Below are 18787 nucleotides of genomic sequence, written 5' to 3'. Positions count from 1 at the left end.
CATTCCCTCCGGGACACCCTGGTCCACTCCTCCATCACCCCCTACACCTCAACCCCCTCCCATGGCACCTCCCCATGCAACCGCAGAAGGTGTAACACCTGCCCCTTTACTTCTCTCCTCACCGTCCAAGGGCACAAACACTCCTTTCAAGTGAAGCAGCATTTCACTTGCACTTCCCTCAATTTAGTCTACTGCATTCGTTGCTCCCAATGCGGTTTCCTCTACATTGGAGAGACCAAACGTAGACTGGGTGACCGCTTTGCAGAACACCTTCGGTCTGTCCGCAAGCATTACCCAGACCTCCCTGTCGCTTGCCATTTCAACACTCCACCCTGCTCTCATGCCCACATGTCCGTCCTTGGCCTGCTGCATTGTTCCAATGAAGCTCAATGCAAACTGGAGGAACAGCACCTCATCTTCCGACTAGGCACTTTACAGCCTTCCGGACTAAATATTGAGTTCAACAATTTTAGATCATGAACTCTCTCCTCCCTCCCCACCCCCTTTCCGATTCCCCCCCCTTTTTTTTCCAATAATTTATATAGATTTTTCTTTTCTCACCTATTTCCATTATTTTTAAATGTGTTTCCATCCATTGTTTTATCTCTGCCTTTTAGCCTTTTTCAATTCCTTCACCCCACCCCACCCCCACTAGAACTATCTGTACCTTGCTTGTCCTGCTTTCTACCCTTAATTAGCACATTCCTTAGATAATATCACCACCTTCAACACCTCTTTGTCCTTTTGTCTGTGACATCTTTTGGTTATCTCCATCTATCACTGGCCCTTTATCCAGCTCTACTTGTCCCACCCCCCCTTAAACCAGCTTATATTTCACCTCTCTTCTATTTTTACTTAGTTCTGTTGAAGGGTCATTCGGACTCGAAACGTTAACTGTGCTCCTCTCCGCAGATGCTGCTAGACTTGCTGAGTTTTTCCAGGTATTTTTGTTTTTGTTTTGGATTTCCAGCATCCGCAGTTTTTTGTTTTTAAGAAAGGGAAATGCCCGGATTGGCTAATAGTTGCTATTGTGACCTCAGGTTGCCAGATAAAAAGTAATGTTGAGCTTCCAGCAATTGTAAATGGTGTAAAATCTCGACTGCATTCAAGAACCTCTGAGGGCAGCTTTGGGCTTTGTACCAGCTATTTGAACTTTTCATAGTTCTCAGGTACTCCACTAGTGCTTGCTTTAGTAATGTAAACTGCACCTCTCAAATAAAATGGCAGAAATATGTGATGATTGGTTTGGTTTTGGCACCAAATGCTTCTGGGCTGTGCCAACTGTCATTATTGTACTAATGGGCATTTTTTTTTTTCAAAAACTGAGTCAATGTAAATCCTAAAATGTCTAACAATTTGTTTTTTCATACACTAACATTTTCTATATGTCTAGTCGAGTCACCCTTTGTATAGAGCAAATAGGTATCAAATTAAAAATGTATTTTAAATAGCTAAGAGAAGAATTTTACTAGAAGGTGTAAACTAGTGTGGTAAACGTACCATAGCGAGACAATTAACTCCACTGGGTTGTTCGCATTTGGTAACTGGTAGATCTTAATTTTTTTTAGCGTCCATTCCTGCCCCATCCTACAGCATCCAGCTCTGTTTTCTCATTTGACGTTCCTGAACATTGTAACAACTCCAGACCAAACCTAGTCCCACAATGGTAGCAGTAGCTCTGTGTTAACTTGCCCTGTGTAAAGACTGGATAAGCTGGGATTGTTCTCCTTGGAGCAGGAGAGGTAAAGGGGAAATTTAATCGAAGTGTTCAGAACTATGAGGGGTTATGATCAAGTAGATAGGGAGATACTTGCCCCTGGCAGGAGAGTTGGTAACAAGAAGACATTAGAGGGCTATGGGGAAAAAGCAGGGAAATAGGATTAATTAGACTGCTCTATCAAAGAACTGGCACAGGCATGATGGGCCAAATGGCTCCCTCCTATGCTCTCTCATTCTTTAATTCAAAAGAACTAGACTTCATAGCATCTTTAGATTAACTAAAAGAACATAGAATCGTCAACACAGAAGCAGGCCATTGGCCTAACTAGTCTGTATTGGTGTTTATACTTCATCCAAGTCTCCTATTTCACCTCCCTCATCTCGGCCTTTCAGCATATCTTTCTATTCCTTTTTCTCTCGTGTACTAATCTAGTTTCTTTTTGAAAGCACCTAAACAATTTGCCTCAATCACTTCCCGCCGTGGCGAGTTCCACACTCAAACCACCCTAGTGGAGAAATTTCTCATTTCCCTGTTAAATTTATGTGTTATGTTTTAACCTGTATTTGTTGCCCCTAGTTTTGGATTCTTCTTTAGGGGGAAATATTCTCTCAGTATCTACTCTGTCCAACCCATTCATCATTTTAAGGATGGTCATTATCAGGTCACCTTTAAGTTTCTTTACTAAAATATAAAGTCCTAAAATTCCTGGTAGCTTTAATCTCTCAGCTCTGGTCCCATTCTTGTAAATCCTTTTTGTGCTTTCTCCAGTGTTTCTATAGTATGGAGACCAGAACTATGCACAGTATTCTAAATCTGGCGTGACCATGGTCCTGTACAAGTTTAACATAGTTTTGTTAGTTTTGAATTCTGTATTACTGGAAATAAATCCCAGTGCTTTGGTAACATTTTTAATTGCTTTGCTAACCTGCAATCAGCTTTTCATGATTTACTAACTTGTATCTCTCTTGTAAGTCCAATTGGGGCTTTCACCCAATTCAGTTTCTTATTTTCTAAGGTATTGGTGACAGAGCAGGCTTGAGGGGCCAAATGGCCTACTCCTGCTCCTAATTCATATGTTTCTGGTTTTCCTACCAAAGTGCATCAATTCACATTTATCTATATTAAAAGTTCATTTGCCACTGAACTGCCTCATCTGGAATGTCTTGTATTATTTTGTATTCTTCCTAACTGTTATCTATTTGTTATCAGTTTAGTATCATCTGCAAAATTTTGATATTGAGTTACTTACTCCAATGTCAAAATCATTCATGTAAGTAATGAATAACAGTGATCCCAGCACTGATCCTTGTGGAATACCGCTTTCTGTCTTCCTCTAATCTGAATAAACACCCTTTATCCCTATTCTCTGCTTTCTATTTTTAATCAATCTGCTACTCTCAGCTATTTGCCTCCTGATTCCACATGCCCTAACATTTGTCATGAAGCTACTGTGTGCTACATTAGAAAGTACACAGTACACCAGTGTTGTAGGGAGTAGGTGTTTAATCTGTTTCTCACAGTAAAGTTTGACTTTGTCCTGACCTGACAGGAAGAGCTATGGGATAATGATCAGAACCCCATGCTGATTCAAACCATTCCTCCTCATATTCCATGGGCTCTGAGGCCAACTCGATTGCTGCTGCTATCATCAGCAAACTTAACACCCACCAAGAAGTCTCCTAATGTGTATGTCCTTGTATCACACTAACATTTTGATGATGGATTCTTCTGCCTTTTTGACGGATAAGTGTTCATCAAGAGAAAGGGAAAAAAAACTGGTTTACAGTCTAGGTGAATATCGTCTCATGCATGACATTAGGCCAAGACTCGATTTGCATAACCAATTGCAAATGCTACGTATGAAGTCAGTGTTGGAGGGGTGGGTGGAGGCATTGGCTTTGCCCCACCTTGTCCTGAAGGCAGTTGACTCCATCCCCCTCAAATGTCAAAATCACTTGATGAGAGAAACCTCTCCATTTGGGTATGTCCATGGTTGTTTTTTTCCCCATGTTTTTTTTAAGCATTTTAAAAACTCTTTTAATGGGACATGGGTGCTGTTGGCTAGGCCAGCATTTTTATTGACCATCCCTAAGTGCTTTTAAGAAGGTATTGGGATCCAGCTTGCAAGCTTGGAGTTTGGATTTTAGATTGTCTTTATATCTAAGTTTGGGACATCCAGCCACTTGATGTTGCAAATAGATCTGAGACAGTGAAGGTGGATTATTTCCAGTGTTTTATGTAATTCTGTTAGGTTAACAAAGTCTTGCACCCATAAAGAAGTGATGTAAGAACCACTGCCTGGCAGATCTTGATCTTTGTTCTGAGACAAACTTCATGCTCTTTCTAAAGTCTGTCAGTGAGTCTGCCAAATGCTGAGCTTGCTTTTGCCAGGCGATGGTTGATTTTATCATCCAGCATAGTGTTATTGGAGAGGATACTCCCAAGATAACAAAACTTCTTTCCTGAATGAAGGGGTGTATTGATGATGGCGACTGTGGGATCTTGAAGTATGTGGCCAGAGGTAGGTTGATACAAGGTCTCTGTCTTCTTCAGACTTATCTCAGGCCAAAGTGTTCTGAGGCAAGGGTTCTGACCCACTGAATAACATGTTAAGTGAAAAACCCAAAGAACTTCCTTTCCCATATTCACCAGAGTTTTGTTTATAGCAACATTAATGTTCTGGACAATATTTATCCTTAACCCAACATCACTAAAACTGATTAGCTGGTCATTGTCTCATCTGCTGTGTGCAAATTGGCTGCAATGTTTCCTACATTGACTACATTTCCAACACTGACTACATTTCAAAAGGAAATTAGAAGTAAAAAATGTTGGGATGTCCTGAGGTCATATGTTGGTTGTCTGTCGGTTGGTCAGTTATATGTCAGTTGTATATTGTTCAGTAGGATATAAGTCAGTCGGTCGCATGTGGGTCAGCTAAATGTTAGTAATTCAGTTGTATCTTGGTCATGTGTCAGTTGTATGTCAATTGGTCATTCGTGTGTTTAGACCAAGCCAATCTTATTTAGCTGTTTGGAACATCGTATTCTATCCATGACTATTGGTACTTAATTTAAAGAAAAACATGCCTCAAACATCTTACACCAAGTGGACTACTCCTCTTACTCGCAAATTTCAAAGTAAATTAGTGGGGCCCAGTGTAAAGGAGCAGGAAGGAATTCCTGTCCATGAAAGTCTTCACCCTCCCTGAAAATTACCACAGTCCAGTACGTGACTACTTGTGTATTACAGAATGAGATGTTGCAGCATCTGTCTTCATGTTTGACTGCCAACTTGGCTTTACTGCAAATTGTTTAACTTTGGCCCTTTTGATCTCACCTGTTCCGAAGCAGAGAAATTGTCTCAATGCCATATACGGTTTGACAGCACCAGCTTTCATTAAGGTTTATATCCAGGCCTGATTCAATGTCTGGGTTCTTATATCCAAGGTAGTAACTTCCACAGCAGGCATAATCATCAGTTCATGATAATAGCACATGGTTTTATTGCAACACACAGTGAAGGTTCTCTTGGGAAATCTTTACCTGACCCAGCCACTCCTGTATTTTCATCAGCGAAGTGCTGAACGTCTCATCATTGAAAGTGACACTTATTGTGATGAAGACCCAACACAGAGTGATTAATATTCGTTCTGAAAGATGAGTAGTGACCAAGCCATTACAGGCAGAATTATAACAAGGACAAGAATTTTCACAACTGAAGGCTGCTTGCTGCCTCAGTGTGTATATTGTGTTGCTTCTCTTCTCTCTCCAAGTCTGTCTCTGCATATTAGCATTGTTGTGAATATCACACGCTATAGCAACAGGACCTTGAATTCCTTTACATTCCCTTCAGTTCACCCTTCTCCTAAACTAGTATTTTACTAGGTTAATTTTGAGATTCTACATTAATAGCATCAAAACACAAGAACCAGGAGCAGGAGTACGCCATTTGGCCCCTCGAGCCTGTTTCGTCATTCAATAAGGTCATGGGTGAACTGATTGTGACCATAACTCCACTTTCCTGCCTGTCCCCATAATCCTTGACTCCCTTGTAAATCCAAATTCTGCCTAACTTGGCTTTGGATGTATTCAATGACCCAGCCTCCACTGCTTGCTGGGGTAGTGAATTCCACAGATTAACAACCCTCTGAGAGAAGAAATTTCTCTTCATCTCCATCTTAAATGCTTGATCTTTAGTTTGAAACTATGTCCCTAGCTCTAGATTCCCCCACGAGGGGAAACATAATCTCAGCATCTCCCATGTCAAGCCCCCTCGGAATCTTTTAGGTTCCAATGAGGTCACCTCTCATTCTTCTAAACTCTCCAGTGAGTTAGGCCCAACCTACCTTTCCCCTTAAGACAACCCTTCATCCCAGGAATCAACTTAATGAACTTTCTCTGAACTGTCTCTAATACAGGCATAACCTACCTTAAGTAAGGAGACCAAAACTGTACACAGCACTCTTAAGTGTGGTCTCACCAATGCCCTGTACAGTTTTAGTAAAAATTCTCTACTTTAATACTCCATCCGCCTTGCAATAAAGGCCAATGTTCCATTTGCCTTCCTACTGTACCTGCATGTTACCTTTTTGTGATTCATGCGCAAGTACACCCAGATCCCTCTGTACCGTAGCATTCTGCAGTCTCTCTCCACTTAAATAATATTCTACTTTTTTATTCCCACCAAAGGTAACAACCTTACATTTTCCTACATTATACTCCCATCAACCAAATTTTTGCCTGCTCACTTAGCCTATGTATATCCCATTGCAGACTCTGTGTCCTCCTCACAACTTGCTTCCCTACCCATCTTTGCATTGTCAGAAAATTTCACAGAATCATTACAGCAGGAGGCCATTTGGCCCATCGTGTCTGTGCTAGCTCTCCATCAGAACAAGTTGCCGAGTTCCACTCCCCTATCTTCTCCCTGTAGCCCTGCACATTCTTCCTTTTCAGATAATGATCCAATTCATTCTTGAATTGCATGATTGAATCTGCCTCCACCACACTCCCAGGTCCTGCATTCTAGATCCCAACCACTTGCTGCATGAAAAGGTTTCTCCTCATGTCTCCATTTCCTCTTTGGACAATTACCTTAAATCTGTGCACTTTTGTTCTTGATTCTCCCATCAATGGGAACATATTTTCCCCTATCTACTCTGTCCAGACTCCTCATGATTTTGAATGCCTCTATCAAATTTAACTACAATACACTTGGTCCCTTCATCCAATTCATTAATACAGATTGTAAATAGTTCAGGCCCCGGTATTCATTCCTGTAGCACCCCACTAGTTACAGTTTGCCAGCCTGACAATGGCTCAACTGTTCCCTGTTAGTTAGCCAGTCCTGTATCTATGCTAATATATTATCCCCAACATCATGAGTTCTTACCTTGTGTAGCACCCTTTTATGTGGCATCTTATTGAATGCTTTTTGGTAATTGAAATACACTACATCTACTGGTTCCCCTTTATCCACCATGCTAATTACACCCTCAAAGACCTCTAATAAATTTGTCAAACACAATTTCCATTTCATACAATCAAGCAGATTCGTTATGGTTTTTAAAATGTTCAGTTACTACTTCTTTAATGGATTCCAGCATTTTCCCAATGACAGATGTTACACTAACGGCATATAGTTTCCTGCTTTCTGTCGTTTCCTTTTCTTGAATGGAGACATTACTTTTGCAGTTTTCCAACCTGCTGGGATCTGTTCATAATCTAGGGAATTTTGGAATATTACAACTAATGCATCCGCTATCCCTCTGCAGCCACTCTTTTACACCCTAGAATGCAGGCCACCTGCTCAAGGGGACTTGTCAGCCCCTAGTTCCATTAGTTTTTCCAGTACTTTTTCCTCTAGTGGTAGTGACTGTTTTAAGTTCATCCCTTTTTGTCCCTTGATTTTCTACAATTCTTGGGATTCTTTGATAGGTGCAAAATACTTGTCCAAAGCCTCTGCATGTCCTTGTTTTCCATTATTAATTCTCCAGTCTAATCCTTTAAGGAGCCAATGCTCACCTTATAGCTAAACTCTTTTTATATACGTGTAGAAGCTCTTGATGTCTGTTTTTATATTTCTTTGTAGTTTTCTCTCATACTCCAATTTCTCCCTCTTTTCTTTTAGTCATCCTTTGCTGGTTTATAAAATTTCCCCAATATTCTGACCTATCATTAATCACAGAAATGTTATAGCACAGGAGGAAGCCATTCTCTGCCCTCTTGTTCTCGTTCCTTCCACCAATGGGAACGGTTTTTCCTAATCTATTTCTAGACCCCTCATGATTTTGAATGCCTCTATCAAATCTCCTTGCAACCTTCTCCATCCAAAGAATTAGTCCCAAGTTGTCCAACCTATCTACATAACTGAAGTTCTTCATCCTTGGAATCTTAAACCTTTCTTGCACTGTCTCCAATGCATCTTTCTAAAATGTGGCACTCAGAACTGGACGCAGTACTCCAGTTGAAGCTGAATCATTGTTTTATACAAGTTTAACGTAACTTCTTTGCCCTTGTACTTTATGCCCCCATTAATAAAGCCTAGGAGTAGTATGCTTTATTAACTGCTCTCTCAACCTGTCCTGCCACCTCCAATGACTTATATACATCTAGCTCCCTCTGTTCCTGCACCCTTTTTAGAATTGTGCCCTTTATCATCTCTCCAGCTCCTTCCTAACAAAATGAATCACTTCACACTACTGTGCATTGAATTTCATCTGCCACTTGCCAACCTATTCCACCAACCTGTCTGTCTTTGTGAAATTCTACACTATCCGCTTAACAGTTCTCAATGCATCCAAGTTTCATATCGATCACAAATTTTGAAATTGTGCCATGTGCGCCAAGATCTAGGTCAGTGATATATATCAGCAAAAGCAGGGGTCCCAACATCGACCCCTGGGGAACTCAACTACAAACTTTCTCCAGTCCGAAAAACATCCAATAACTGTTACTCTGCTTCCTGTGACTCAACACATTTGGTATCCACGTTGCCACTGTCCCTTTTATTCCATGAGCTGCAGCTTTGCTCACAAGTCTGTTGTGTGGAACTTTATCAAATGCCTTTTGGAAGTCTATGTACACCACACCAACTGTGTTATACTCATTTTACCCTCTCTGTTATCTCTTCAAAAATTTCTAAATTAGTTAAACACGATTGTCCCTTAACAAATCTGTGCTGGCTTTCCTTAATTAGCCTGCATTTGCCTAAGTGATTATTAATTTTGTCTGGAATTATTGTTTCTAGAAGCTTCCCCACCACTAAATTAAGCTGACTGGCCTGTAGTTGCTGGACTTATCTTTACACCCTTGCACAAAAAGGTTAAACATTTGCAATTCTCTCGTCCTCTAACACCATCCCCTGGGTTTAAGGCAGACTGAAAAATTATGACCAGTACCTCTGCAATTTCCACTCATTCCCTCCAGTATCCTTGGATGCATCTCAACAGGCCCAGGTGCCTTATCAACTTTAATTGCAGACAGCCAATATAAACCTTCTCATCTATTTTAAACCCTTTTGGTGTCTGAAATATCTCCTCTTTTGCCATGACTTACACAGCATCTTCCTTGGTAAAGACAGATGCAAAGTATTCATTTAACACCTCAGCCATGCCCCCTACCACTATGTGTTCCCCTTTTGTCCCTAATCAGCACCACTCCTCTTTTTGCCCCCTTTTACTATTTATATGCCTATAGAAGACTTTGGGATTCCCTTTTATGTTCACCAACAGTCTCTATTCATGCTCTCTCTTTGCTTCTCTTATTTGCTTTTTCACTTCCCCTTTGAATCCTCTATATTCAACCTGGACCTATCCACCTGACATCTGTTGTAAGCACACTTTTTGTTCTTCATCTTAATCTCTAATTATTTCATTATCCAGGGAGCTCTGGGTTTATTTGCCCTACCTTTCCCCTTCATGGGAACATACCTTGCCCAGGGGCAGCCCCACTCCTGTTACCATTTTACCTGCCAAACTTTGATTCCAATTTATTTGGCTCAGATCCATGTGAACCTCAATGAAGTTGGCTTTCCCCCATTTAATTATTCTTAATCTGGGTTATTCCTTGTCCTTTTCCATGAACAATCGAACCTTATGATAGAATGATCATTGTCCCCACGTTCTTCTACTTATCCACTTGGCCACCTCATTCCCTAGAACCAGGTCTAGCAGTGCCTCCTTTTTTGTTCAACTGGAAACATACTGCTGTAGAAAGTTTTCCTGAACACACTCTAGGAATTCTTATTCCTCTCTGCCCTTTACACCACTACTATCCCTGTCTATATTTGGATTATTTAAGCCGCTCATTCTAACTATTCTATAATTCCTGCACTTCCCTGGTGACTTCCTTGAAAATCTGACCCTTTTACATCTTTTGTGGTTGGTGGCCTATAAGACTACACCAAGTAATGTAATTGCACTTTGTTTTGTTCGTTAGCTCTAGCTAATTAAGTCCTGTCCTTGACCCCTCTGGAACATCCTCTGTCCAGCACTGCAATGTTCTCCTTAATTAATACTGACACCTCACACCACCACCACCCCCACCTCCCAAACCCCTCAGCCTTTTCCCTCTGTTCCTATCTTTCCTGAAAACCTGTATCCAGGAATATTTGATACTCAGACCTGCCCTTTGAGCCTGGTCTCCGTTATAGCCGCAACATCATATTTCCATGTGGCAATATGCGCCTGTAACTCACCAATCTTAGTTACCACTCTCTGTGCATTCATATACATGCACAGTAATCTTAATTTAGATTCTATTGCTTGCTCCCTTACCTCTGAACCCACTCTGAGTGGAAATATCCTACTCTAGTGCCATCTGTTTCTTGCAGTTTTCTGTGCACCTAGGCATTCCTCTCTAATATAACCTCCTGGTTCCCACACCCCTGCCCAATGAGTTCAGTCCTCTCCAATAGCACTAGCAAATCACCCAACAAGGAAATTGGTCCCAGCTCTGTTTAACCTGTCTGGCCTGTACAGATCCCATCTCTCCCAGAGTTGGTCCCAATGTACCTGTAATCTAAAGCCCTCCCTCCTGTACCATCTTTCCAGCCATGCATTCATTTAATTTATCCTCTTATTTCTATATTCATTTGCATGTGGTACTGGGGGTAATCTGAGGATTATTACTTTTGAGGTCCTGCTTGCTAATTTCTTACCTAGCTCCCTAAATTCTGACTGCAGGATCACATCCCTATTTCTGCCTATGTTGTTGGTACCAATATGGGCCATGACTGCTGGCTGTTCATCATCCCCCCTCAGAGTGCTCTGCAACTGTTCAGTGACATCCTTGACCCAGGCACCATGGAGGCAAAACACTATTCTGGATTCATGTCTGTGGCTACAGAAAAGCCTGTCTATTCTCCTAACTTATCAAATCTCCTTTCACTGTTGCTCTTCCAGTCATCTTTGTGCTCCACTGTCCTGATCCACACGTGGTGCCTTGGACTTGGCTGCATTCCCCAGATGAACCATCACCCTCATCAGTATTCAGGACTGAATACTAGTTCGAAAGTTGGATGCACTCAGAGGCTCCTGCACTACCTGCCTGTTTCTTCTTGACTGCCTGGTGATCACCCATTCTCTCTCTCCCCACATATCTTAAACTGCGGGGTGACCACATCTATAAACCTGCTATCCACGAAGCTCTCAACCTCACTCTCAACCTTCAGCTGCCACTGAAGGTCTGAAATGTGTAGCTTGAGCTGCTGCAACTGACGACACTTCCTGTACAAATAGTTATCCAAAGTATGGGAAGCATCCTGGAGTTCCCACATTGCACAGGATTTGCACTCTTGAAGTCAGAGCAGCCTTGCCATTCCTCTATCAATTAGATAATAACCTTTTTGACTATTACTAAATGCTGCTAATGTTTATAAACTACTATATACATTTCATTCCGTTCCATCCCACAAGTGCTCTGCACAAAGGCAGGTCCTTGGCTCATTGTCTGCTGATGCTTCATTCCGAGACTAATACTAATAAACATTACTAACACTAAAGAGAAGATTCACAATCTGCTCGTTTTCCTTCTGATGGTGTCACTTAAGGGAAGCTAACTGAAAGCTTTACTTAAATTTCTAACGATTTTAATACACCAGCTGCTTGACTCATTCCCTAGCTTTGGAGAAAGGGAAAACAGCAGCAGTGCTCACCAGCCAGTCAACTCGTGGCTTTCCTGCGATTTCACTTTCTTTTTCATTTTTTCCAAACACCGGCACATCCCCAGAATGCTGCTGCTACTCCCGACCCTATCTCCAGGTAAGTCTTTGCAGCATTGTACATCTTTTCTTTCCATTTGATACTATCCTTAATTTCCTTAGTTCACAACTAATGGTGATCCTTTTCATAGAGTATTTCTTTCTACATGTTCACCACTACTTTATTGTCTTATCTTTTAACATATTTTCCCAGTTCACTGTAGCCTTCATATCTCTATAATTGTCTTTAGACCCAAGTCTCTCACCCACAAAATGAATGTGAAATTCATCATGTTATGATCATTCTTGCCTAGAGGATCCTTTACTATGAGATCATTAATTAATTCTTTCTCATTACACATTACCAGATGTAAAATAGCAGGTTCCTTGGTTAGTTCCAGAACATAGTATCCCAAATACATTCTATGAGCTCATCCTCAAGCCTACCTATATCAATTTGATTTGTCCAGTCCATATGAACATTCAAATTATCCATGATCATTGAAGTATTTTTTTTATACAAGCCTCCACTATTTCTTGATTTTTTACTCTGTCCTACAGTGTAGCTACTGTTAGGGCGCCTACAAACAAATCTCACCAGTGACCTCTTTCCCTTGCTATTCCTTATTTACACCCAAATTGATCTTCTGAGCCAAGATCATTTCCCACTACTGTATTGATCTCATCCTTTACCAACAGAGCTAACCCACCTCTGTTTCCTTTCTTCCTATCTTTCTGAAATGTCAAATATCCTTGAGTATTCAGTTCTCAGCCTTGGTCATTTTGCTCTTGTTACTGATGTCTCTTTAATGAAAATATAGACTTTGTAAAATGCTAGTAGTATTTTTGTCATTCTTTAACAGTTTTACATCAACGTGAGGACTTTTTTTGATGTCTGCAGAGTTCCTAAGTAATATCTGGGTGAATTTATAAATTGAACTCTCTTTTTACTTTCTAGGACCAGTTGTTGTTTTGTGATGACTGTGATCGTGGTTATCACATGTACTGTTTAAACCCACCAATGGCACAACCTCCAGAAGGTACAGTATTGCCTTCACAAGCAGAGCTTGCTTGTACAAACATTGTGTATCCGATAGTTTTTGAAGTTCAGGAAGTGTTAGCTATCACTCCATCACTTGGTTCAGTTGAGCTTTGTCACCTCAATCTGGATGCATTTTCTTTCTCTACATACAATTTATTCAAAGTTCCAATGAAATATCAGTTTTTGTCCATGCTAGTTTTTTAGAACCCATCAAGTTAATTCCGTCTTGGGCAAGAATGTTTTTTATGGAATGAGTGTTGCTGGGAATGACAACTTTTGTTGCCCATCGCTAATTACCCTGATAAGCATTTGGCAAATGAGACCAGAGTAAAGTGACACTAGTGCCAGTGGATTTCCCTTTACATTCCCCCCAATTGCAGCAGGTTGGCTATGCCAGGTACTGGGATTTTTTGCAGTGCTTCAAAATAGCAATTTGTCTTTTGAAGTTCAGGTGGTTAGTATGACTGCACTATCTGACTGCACAGGGCACTACGACTGGGCTTGACCTTGTCAGTCCCTGATGTCTAGAGACATGCGTTGGAAGTGAGTGGAAGCAAGAACCTTGTCTGTTCTTTTCAGGATTACTAGTCTAGAAAAGTTTAAGTCTTTTGGATGGACATGTTGCACTGGAGGAGTGTACCTTTGCTGGAGAGAGTTAAACTTACTAACCTCTCCCTGAATGGAATGACGTGCACCTTCAGTTGGTGCCGAGGCATTTGCTCTTATAAACAAGGATTGGGAACAAGGAAGAGATGAGAGCTGCAGGCTATAAAGCAGATTAAAAGGTAAAAAAAAATGCAAATTTGCCACAAAAATAGTTAATTGAAAGGAGGAGTAGGAAAAAAAGACTAGCTAATAGCTCATGTAAGGATAAAACCTTTGAGTGCGTGTTTTAGACAATGTTTGGATTTGTGAATGATCTGTCGTTAACTGTGGTTTGTAGTGGGAGTTTGGCTTTTAAATGTTATGTTCTTTCTAACCTGCAGGAAGCTGGAGTTGCCACTTGTGCCTGGAACAACTGAAGGAAAAGGCTTCTGCTTATGCGGGCAAACCCTAATTTAGCATCTTCAATTTTTATATATATATATTTTTTAAATTAGTTTTATTTAGATGTATGTGATCAGTGTTCAACACATTTGCACATTGGGGCTAAAGAAAAATGAACCTGTTTTTGTTTTGTTTCGTTCAGTGAAGCAAACCATTGGTCTCTTAGCCCATAGTTCATTATTGCAACCAACCCAGGTCAGATTCTTAACAAAAACAGAATTACCTGGAAAAACTCAGCAGGTCTGGCAGCATCGGTGGAGAAGAAAAGAGTTGACGTTTCAAGTCCTCATGACCCTTCGGCAGAACTGAAGTATAGTTAGGAGAGAGGTGAAATATAAGCTGGTCTAAGGTGGGGGGCGGGGGGAGAGAGAAGTTGAGGGTGGGGTGGTTGTGGGGACAAGCAAGCAGTGATAGGAGCAGATAATCAGATTCTTGCCAGCTGCAATTGGATTTCAGTGCTGTGGCCAGTAAATATAATGGCTTTAAAATATTCAGTGTTTGAAATTGGCTATGGTTACAATTCAGTCCTCTAGTTCCTGCATTTTTCATTCGCTTTTAATTTGCAAAATCTTGTGATGACTAGAAAATTTTGTAGAGTCCCATGATTTTTAAACATTGGAAACTGGAATGGCTTCTCAAATTTCAAGTCTTAATTAGGACTGAGAAAACCTGCTGAGTTGTAATTAGTTCTTCTCTAAGGTGGTGGGGTTTGGCAAAAGAATTGAAAATGTGATCTAAATGTTAATATTGATACTGTAATACTAATACAGGTAGTGAGAAGCGTACAAAACAATCCTTACAGAATGTGTAACCCACAAAACCTTTCAATTAGAATAGTTAACCACACCCACTCTCCCTCCGTCCCCATGACCTAGGCTACTAGCAAGCTCCATTCTAAAACCAGACACTAATTCTGAACACTGATTTTAATACTCTGCACTACAGACAAAAAGCTCAGTGTTACTTTAAACTTGAAAGCTTTACATTTCAACAGCATTATTACTTTTTATACAGCTTCGTTATGAACATAAAAAAACTGAATTTATTTTCTTAATGGGCCTTCAATCTGTTTCAGTGTTTATGTGCTAAACACTGGTTGTGGAGGATATGTATGTTTTTTTCTGCAGTTCAGAGGGGGCCTGAAATGTCAACTACTCAATGGTCCTCTGCTGTTGTATCCATACACACCTCTGCACCAGTTCCGAAATAAGCTGCTAGAATATTCTGCAATGTGCTGCAGGATAATTCCATTCAGTCTTTAAATGGTGAACACTTCTGTGCTTTAGTGTTTTTTCTTAGTGATTTATGTGGTGCCATTAACCAAGAATATTAGCATGCCTACATCAGTATTTGTGGAACTCATCATATCTACTACAAATGTGAAAATAGTGTTGGTTTAAATCTGTTTACATCTAAACACAATCTTTTAACATACTTTCTTCTTGTCATGGACCAGAAACTGGGAATTATTGGGGTGTGTTGGGAGTATTAAGGGAGTGCTGTACTGTCAGAAATACCATCTCTCAAATGAGGTCCTGTCTGTGATTTCAGGTAAAAGATCCCACGGTCACTATTCAAAGATCAGTAGCGTTCTCCCAAAGTCCTGACCAATATTTATCCCTCAATCAATGTCACAAAAACGGATGATCTGGTCGTTATCACATTGCTGTTTTTGGGATCTTGCTGTGCATGAATTGGGTGCTGTTTTCCCTACATTACAACAGTGACTACACCTCAAAAATACTTCATTGGCTGTGAAGAACTTTGGATCATTAAAGGTGCTATAAAAATGCAAGACCTTCTTTCTTGCATTACTTATATATTTTCGTTATTGAACACTGTAGGGACACACAGAAGCCAGCCTGAAGACCGATGTTCTTCCACTGGCCCTGCTGGACCTTCCAGCCTGAGACGGAGCAATCTTGGAGTCCCGTACCCAAGTGGCAGTCTGGACAATGAGTTTAGGCAGGCAGCATAGCTAAAGAGAGAATTACAACTGGGCCACATTATGTCCTTACTCGTGTTTATTCAGGCTGTTTTATTTAACAATAATCCTTGGTGTCAAAACTTTTCAAGGAGTCTAATACTTGAGCAAACTGGTCAATTTTGAGGCAATTCTGACATGGCTAACATAATTTATCCTGTGGTCAAGTATTGGCTATAAATTGAAATGTCCAACTACAACACCCTGTATTCATATAGAACCTTCAACATAGAAAGTCTCTATGGGCTTTGCAAAATGTTATAGATTGACCAACTAGGCCAACACATTGAAAATAAATGGTCTCAAGGATACATCTACTTGGTGAATTATGCCAAAATGTTCAAGTACACCCCCTCCCCCCCTCCCCCACCTCCACCCTGACATTTCCATCTTGTCTTCATGCAGAGTTGAATCAGATTGCAGATTTGTAGCCAATCTCCTACATGGGCTGCTGACCCAGTTGTAATTTTAAAGTTAGTGGGCTAAGATGAAGCTGTAGATTTTACTGGGTAAAGATTTCCATTCTCTCTAGGTATGTACAAAGCCTGACGCAACTCTGCTTATAAATGCTGCCACATTACCAAGGTTGATCCTGTCTGCTGTTAATATAATTGCTTATAATTGCTGTTAGCGAGGTAGAAGCATTGCACAATGAAAACAAATCCAGGAAACCTCCAGTTTACATGCTCCAGTTTGCCTACTTAAGGTGTCCAAGGCAGTAAAAGAAAATCAATGCAAATGTTGAGTGCAGATGAAGTTTTCCAAAAAATCTTTGCAGTGCCATTGTGCTGTTGACTAGAGTTCTTTGTGATGAAAGGCTGATTATATGTCTGCACTTCTATTAATTACCACAGACACACCTCTCAATCAGGTTTAGATTTCCTGTTTGCAGAATGGTGCCTGCCAACTTGAAGAATGCCTTTTTTTAATATTCTAACATGGGATGTGGGTGTCACTTGCTAGGCCAGCATTTGTTAGCCTTCCCTAATTGCCCTTGAGAAGGTGGTGGATGGAAGGAGTGTCATTGATGAAACAGCTGACGATAGTTGGGACTAGAATACTACCCTGAAGAACTCCTGCAGTGATGTCCTGGCCAACAATCTTCCTTTGTGTTAGGTATGATACCAACCAATGGAGAGTATTCCCCCGATTCCTATTGACTTCGATTTTGTCAGGCCTCCCTGATGCCACATTCAGTGAAATGTTGCCATGATTTCAAAAGCAGCCACTCTCACCTTGCCTCTTGAGTTTGACTCATTTGTCCATGTTTGGACCAAAGCTGTAATGAGGTCCTGTAGTGAGTGGCGGAACTCAAACTGAGCAACAATTAGCAGGTTATTGCTATGTTAAGAGCCGCTTCTGTTGACAACACCTTCCATCACTTTGCTTAGGATTGAGAGGAAGCTGATGGAGCAGTAAATGGTCAAATTGGATTTATCCTGGTTTTTTGAGCTATGTACATCTGAGCAATTTTCAACATTGTCAGATAGATGCCAGTGTTGTAGCTGTACTGGAACAGCTTGGCTAGGGGGGCGGCTATTTCTGGAGCATATGTCTTCAGTATTATTACTGGAATGTTGTTAGGGCCCATAGTCTTTACAGTCTCTGGTGCCTTCAGCCATTTCTTGGTATCACATGGAGTGAATCAAATTGGCTCGAGATTGGCATCTGTTTGTAACTTTCTAAAGTAGTATGAGATTCTACAGTGTTGCAAGAATTCAGCTTCAAGCTTAGACTATAGGGACCATATCCTCTTAGAGCTGGACACAATTATTTCCCAACTCTAAGATGTCCAAAACTTAGTAACACCTTGAACTAAATAGGCAGAGTAGGTAGATAATATTTTTCAGTTTTAAAATGGTTTTTGTATTTGCCTTCGGTAGCAGGGTAGATTGTAGCACTGACCTGTTCCAGCTGCAGAATCCTTCATTTCTGGCAAATGAGAGAGAATCAAAGGTTTCACAAACATTTACACCAGATATTTATATCAATAACTTGAATTCATTTATAGGTGTTTAGGGAAATGAGTGCTTTAATCAAGGGTGTTTCCCATTACCAAATGTGAGATTACTGGACAATTTGCCTTGCTTTTCAGAGGACAGGAGTGGAGGAGTGAGAGAGAGGAAAGGAAGATTTAGAATGATATACAACAGCATGAATCATAGGATTTGCTTCCCTAAGGATAAGGAACTAAAAGATGGTGCTCTCTGTTTTCTGAAATTGTTAGGGACAGCACTTGTCTTAATTGGATATTATTCTGAGACTGTAAAGGGTTGTGGGGGGGGGTGTATTTTAACCCAAGAAATTGTTGGTTTGGGTCAGATGGGAGGTTAAAGGGTGCAAAGTCTGAAATCTGACCCCAGCCTGCCTGGAACCTGCCTGCCTCCTGTTTTAATGGAGGGGGAATATGAGGGTGTGTCATTTTTATTCACTATTGAAAATTTAACTCTGGTCAGCCTGGTTTTGAGGCTTTGGGAAACTCACCAGCTAAATCAAGATACGAGATTGCTGCAACAGAGGCAAATGCCTTTCTATTCATCTTCGGGATCCAGGATTCCTGCCTGGCCAATCCCCACCCACCCACCCACAACTAAACAGTTGTCACTACTTCAAAATGTCTAAATTTCTTCAAAAGTGTGAGGCCATTTAAAAAATAAATGCTAGAACCGTGGCGGGGCAGAATAGAGGGGTTGTGAGACTGCCTGCTACTCTGTGTGCTTATTCAGTTACCTGTCTGGAGTAAGAAAAGGTTTACTTGATGGCAACCCACTGGATGCAAAGGGAAATACTA

General features: G+C 40.8%; 1 protein-coding gene across 2 annotated transcripts in view; it reads left to right on the top strand.

Annotated features, from left to right (window-relative positions):
• The window catches only part of dpf3 (double PHD fingers 3), a 126980-nt gene extending 112768 nt beyond the window's left edge, over positions 1 to 14212 (top strand). For both annotated transcript variants that reach the window (XM_078562895.1, XM_078562894.1), the window contains 2 exons: positions 12882 to 12963; positions 13952 to 14212. In XM_078562895.1, coding sequence (XP_078419021.1) covers positions 12882 to 12963; positions 13952 to 14022 — 153 coding nt within the window. In that variant the 3' untranslated portion in view covers positions 14023 to 14212. The remainder of the gene's footprint in view (positions 1 to 12881; positions 12964 to 13951) is intronic.
• Positions 14213 to 18787: the final 4575 nt, after the last annotated feature.

The sequence above is a fragment of the Cetorhinus maximus genome, chromosome 18 (genome assembly GCF_964194155.1).
Source record: "Cetorhinus maximus chromosome 18, sCetMax3.hap1.1, whole genome shotgun sequence".
Classification (NCBI taxonomy): domain Eukaryota; kingdom Metazoa; phylum Chordata; class Chondrichthyes; order Lamniformes; family Cetorhinidae; genus Cetorhinus; species Cetorhinus maximus.
Note: the sequence above shows the minus strand (reverse complement) of the source record. Positions and strands in the feature narration are given on the sequence as shown.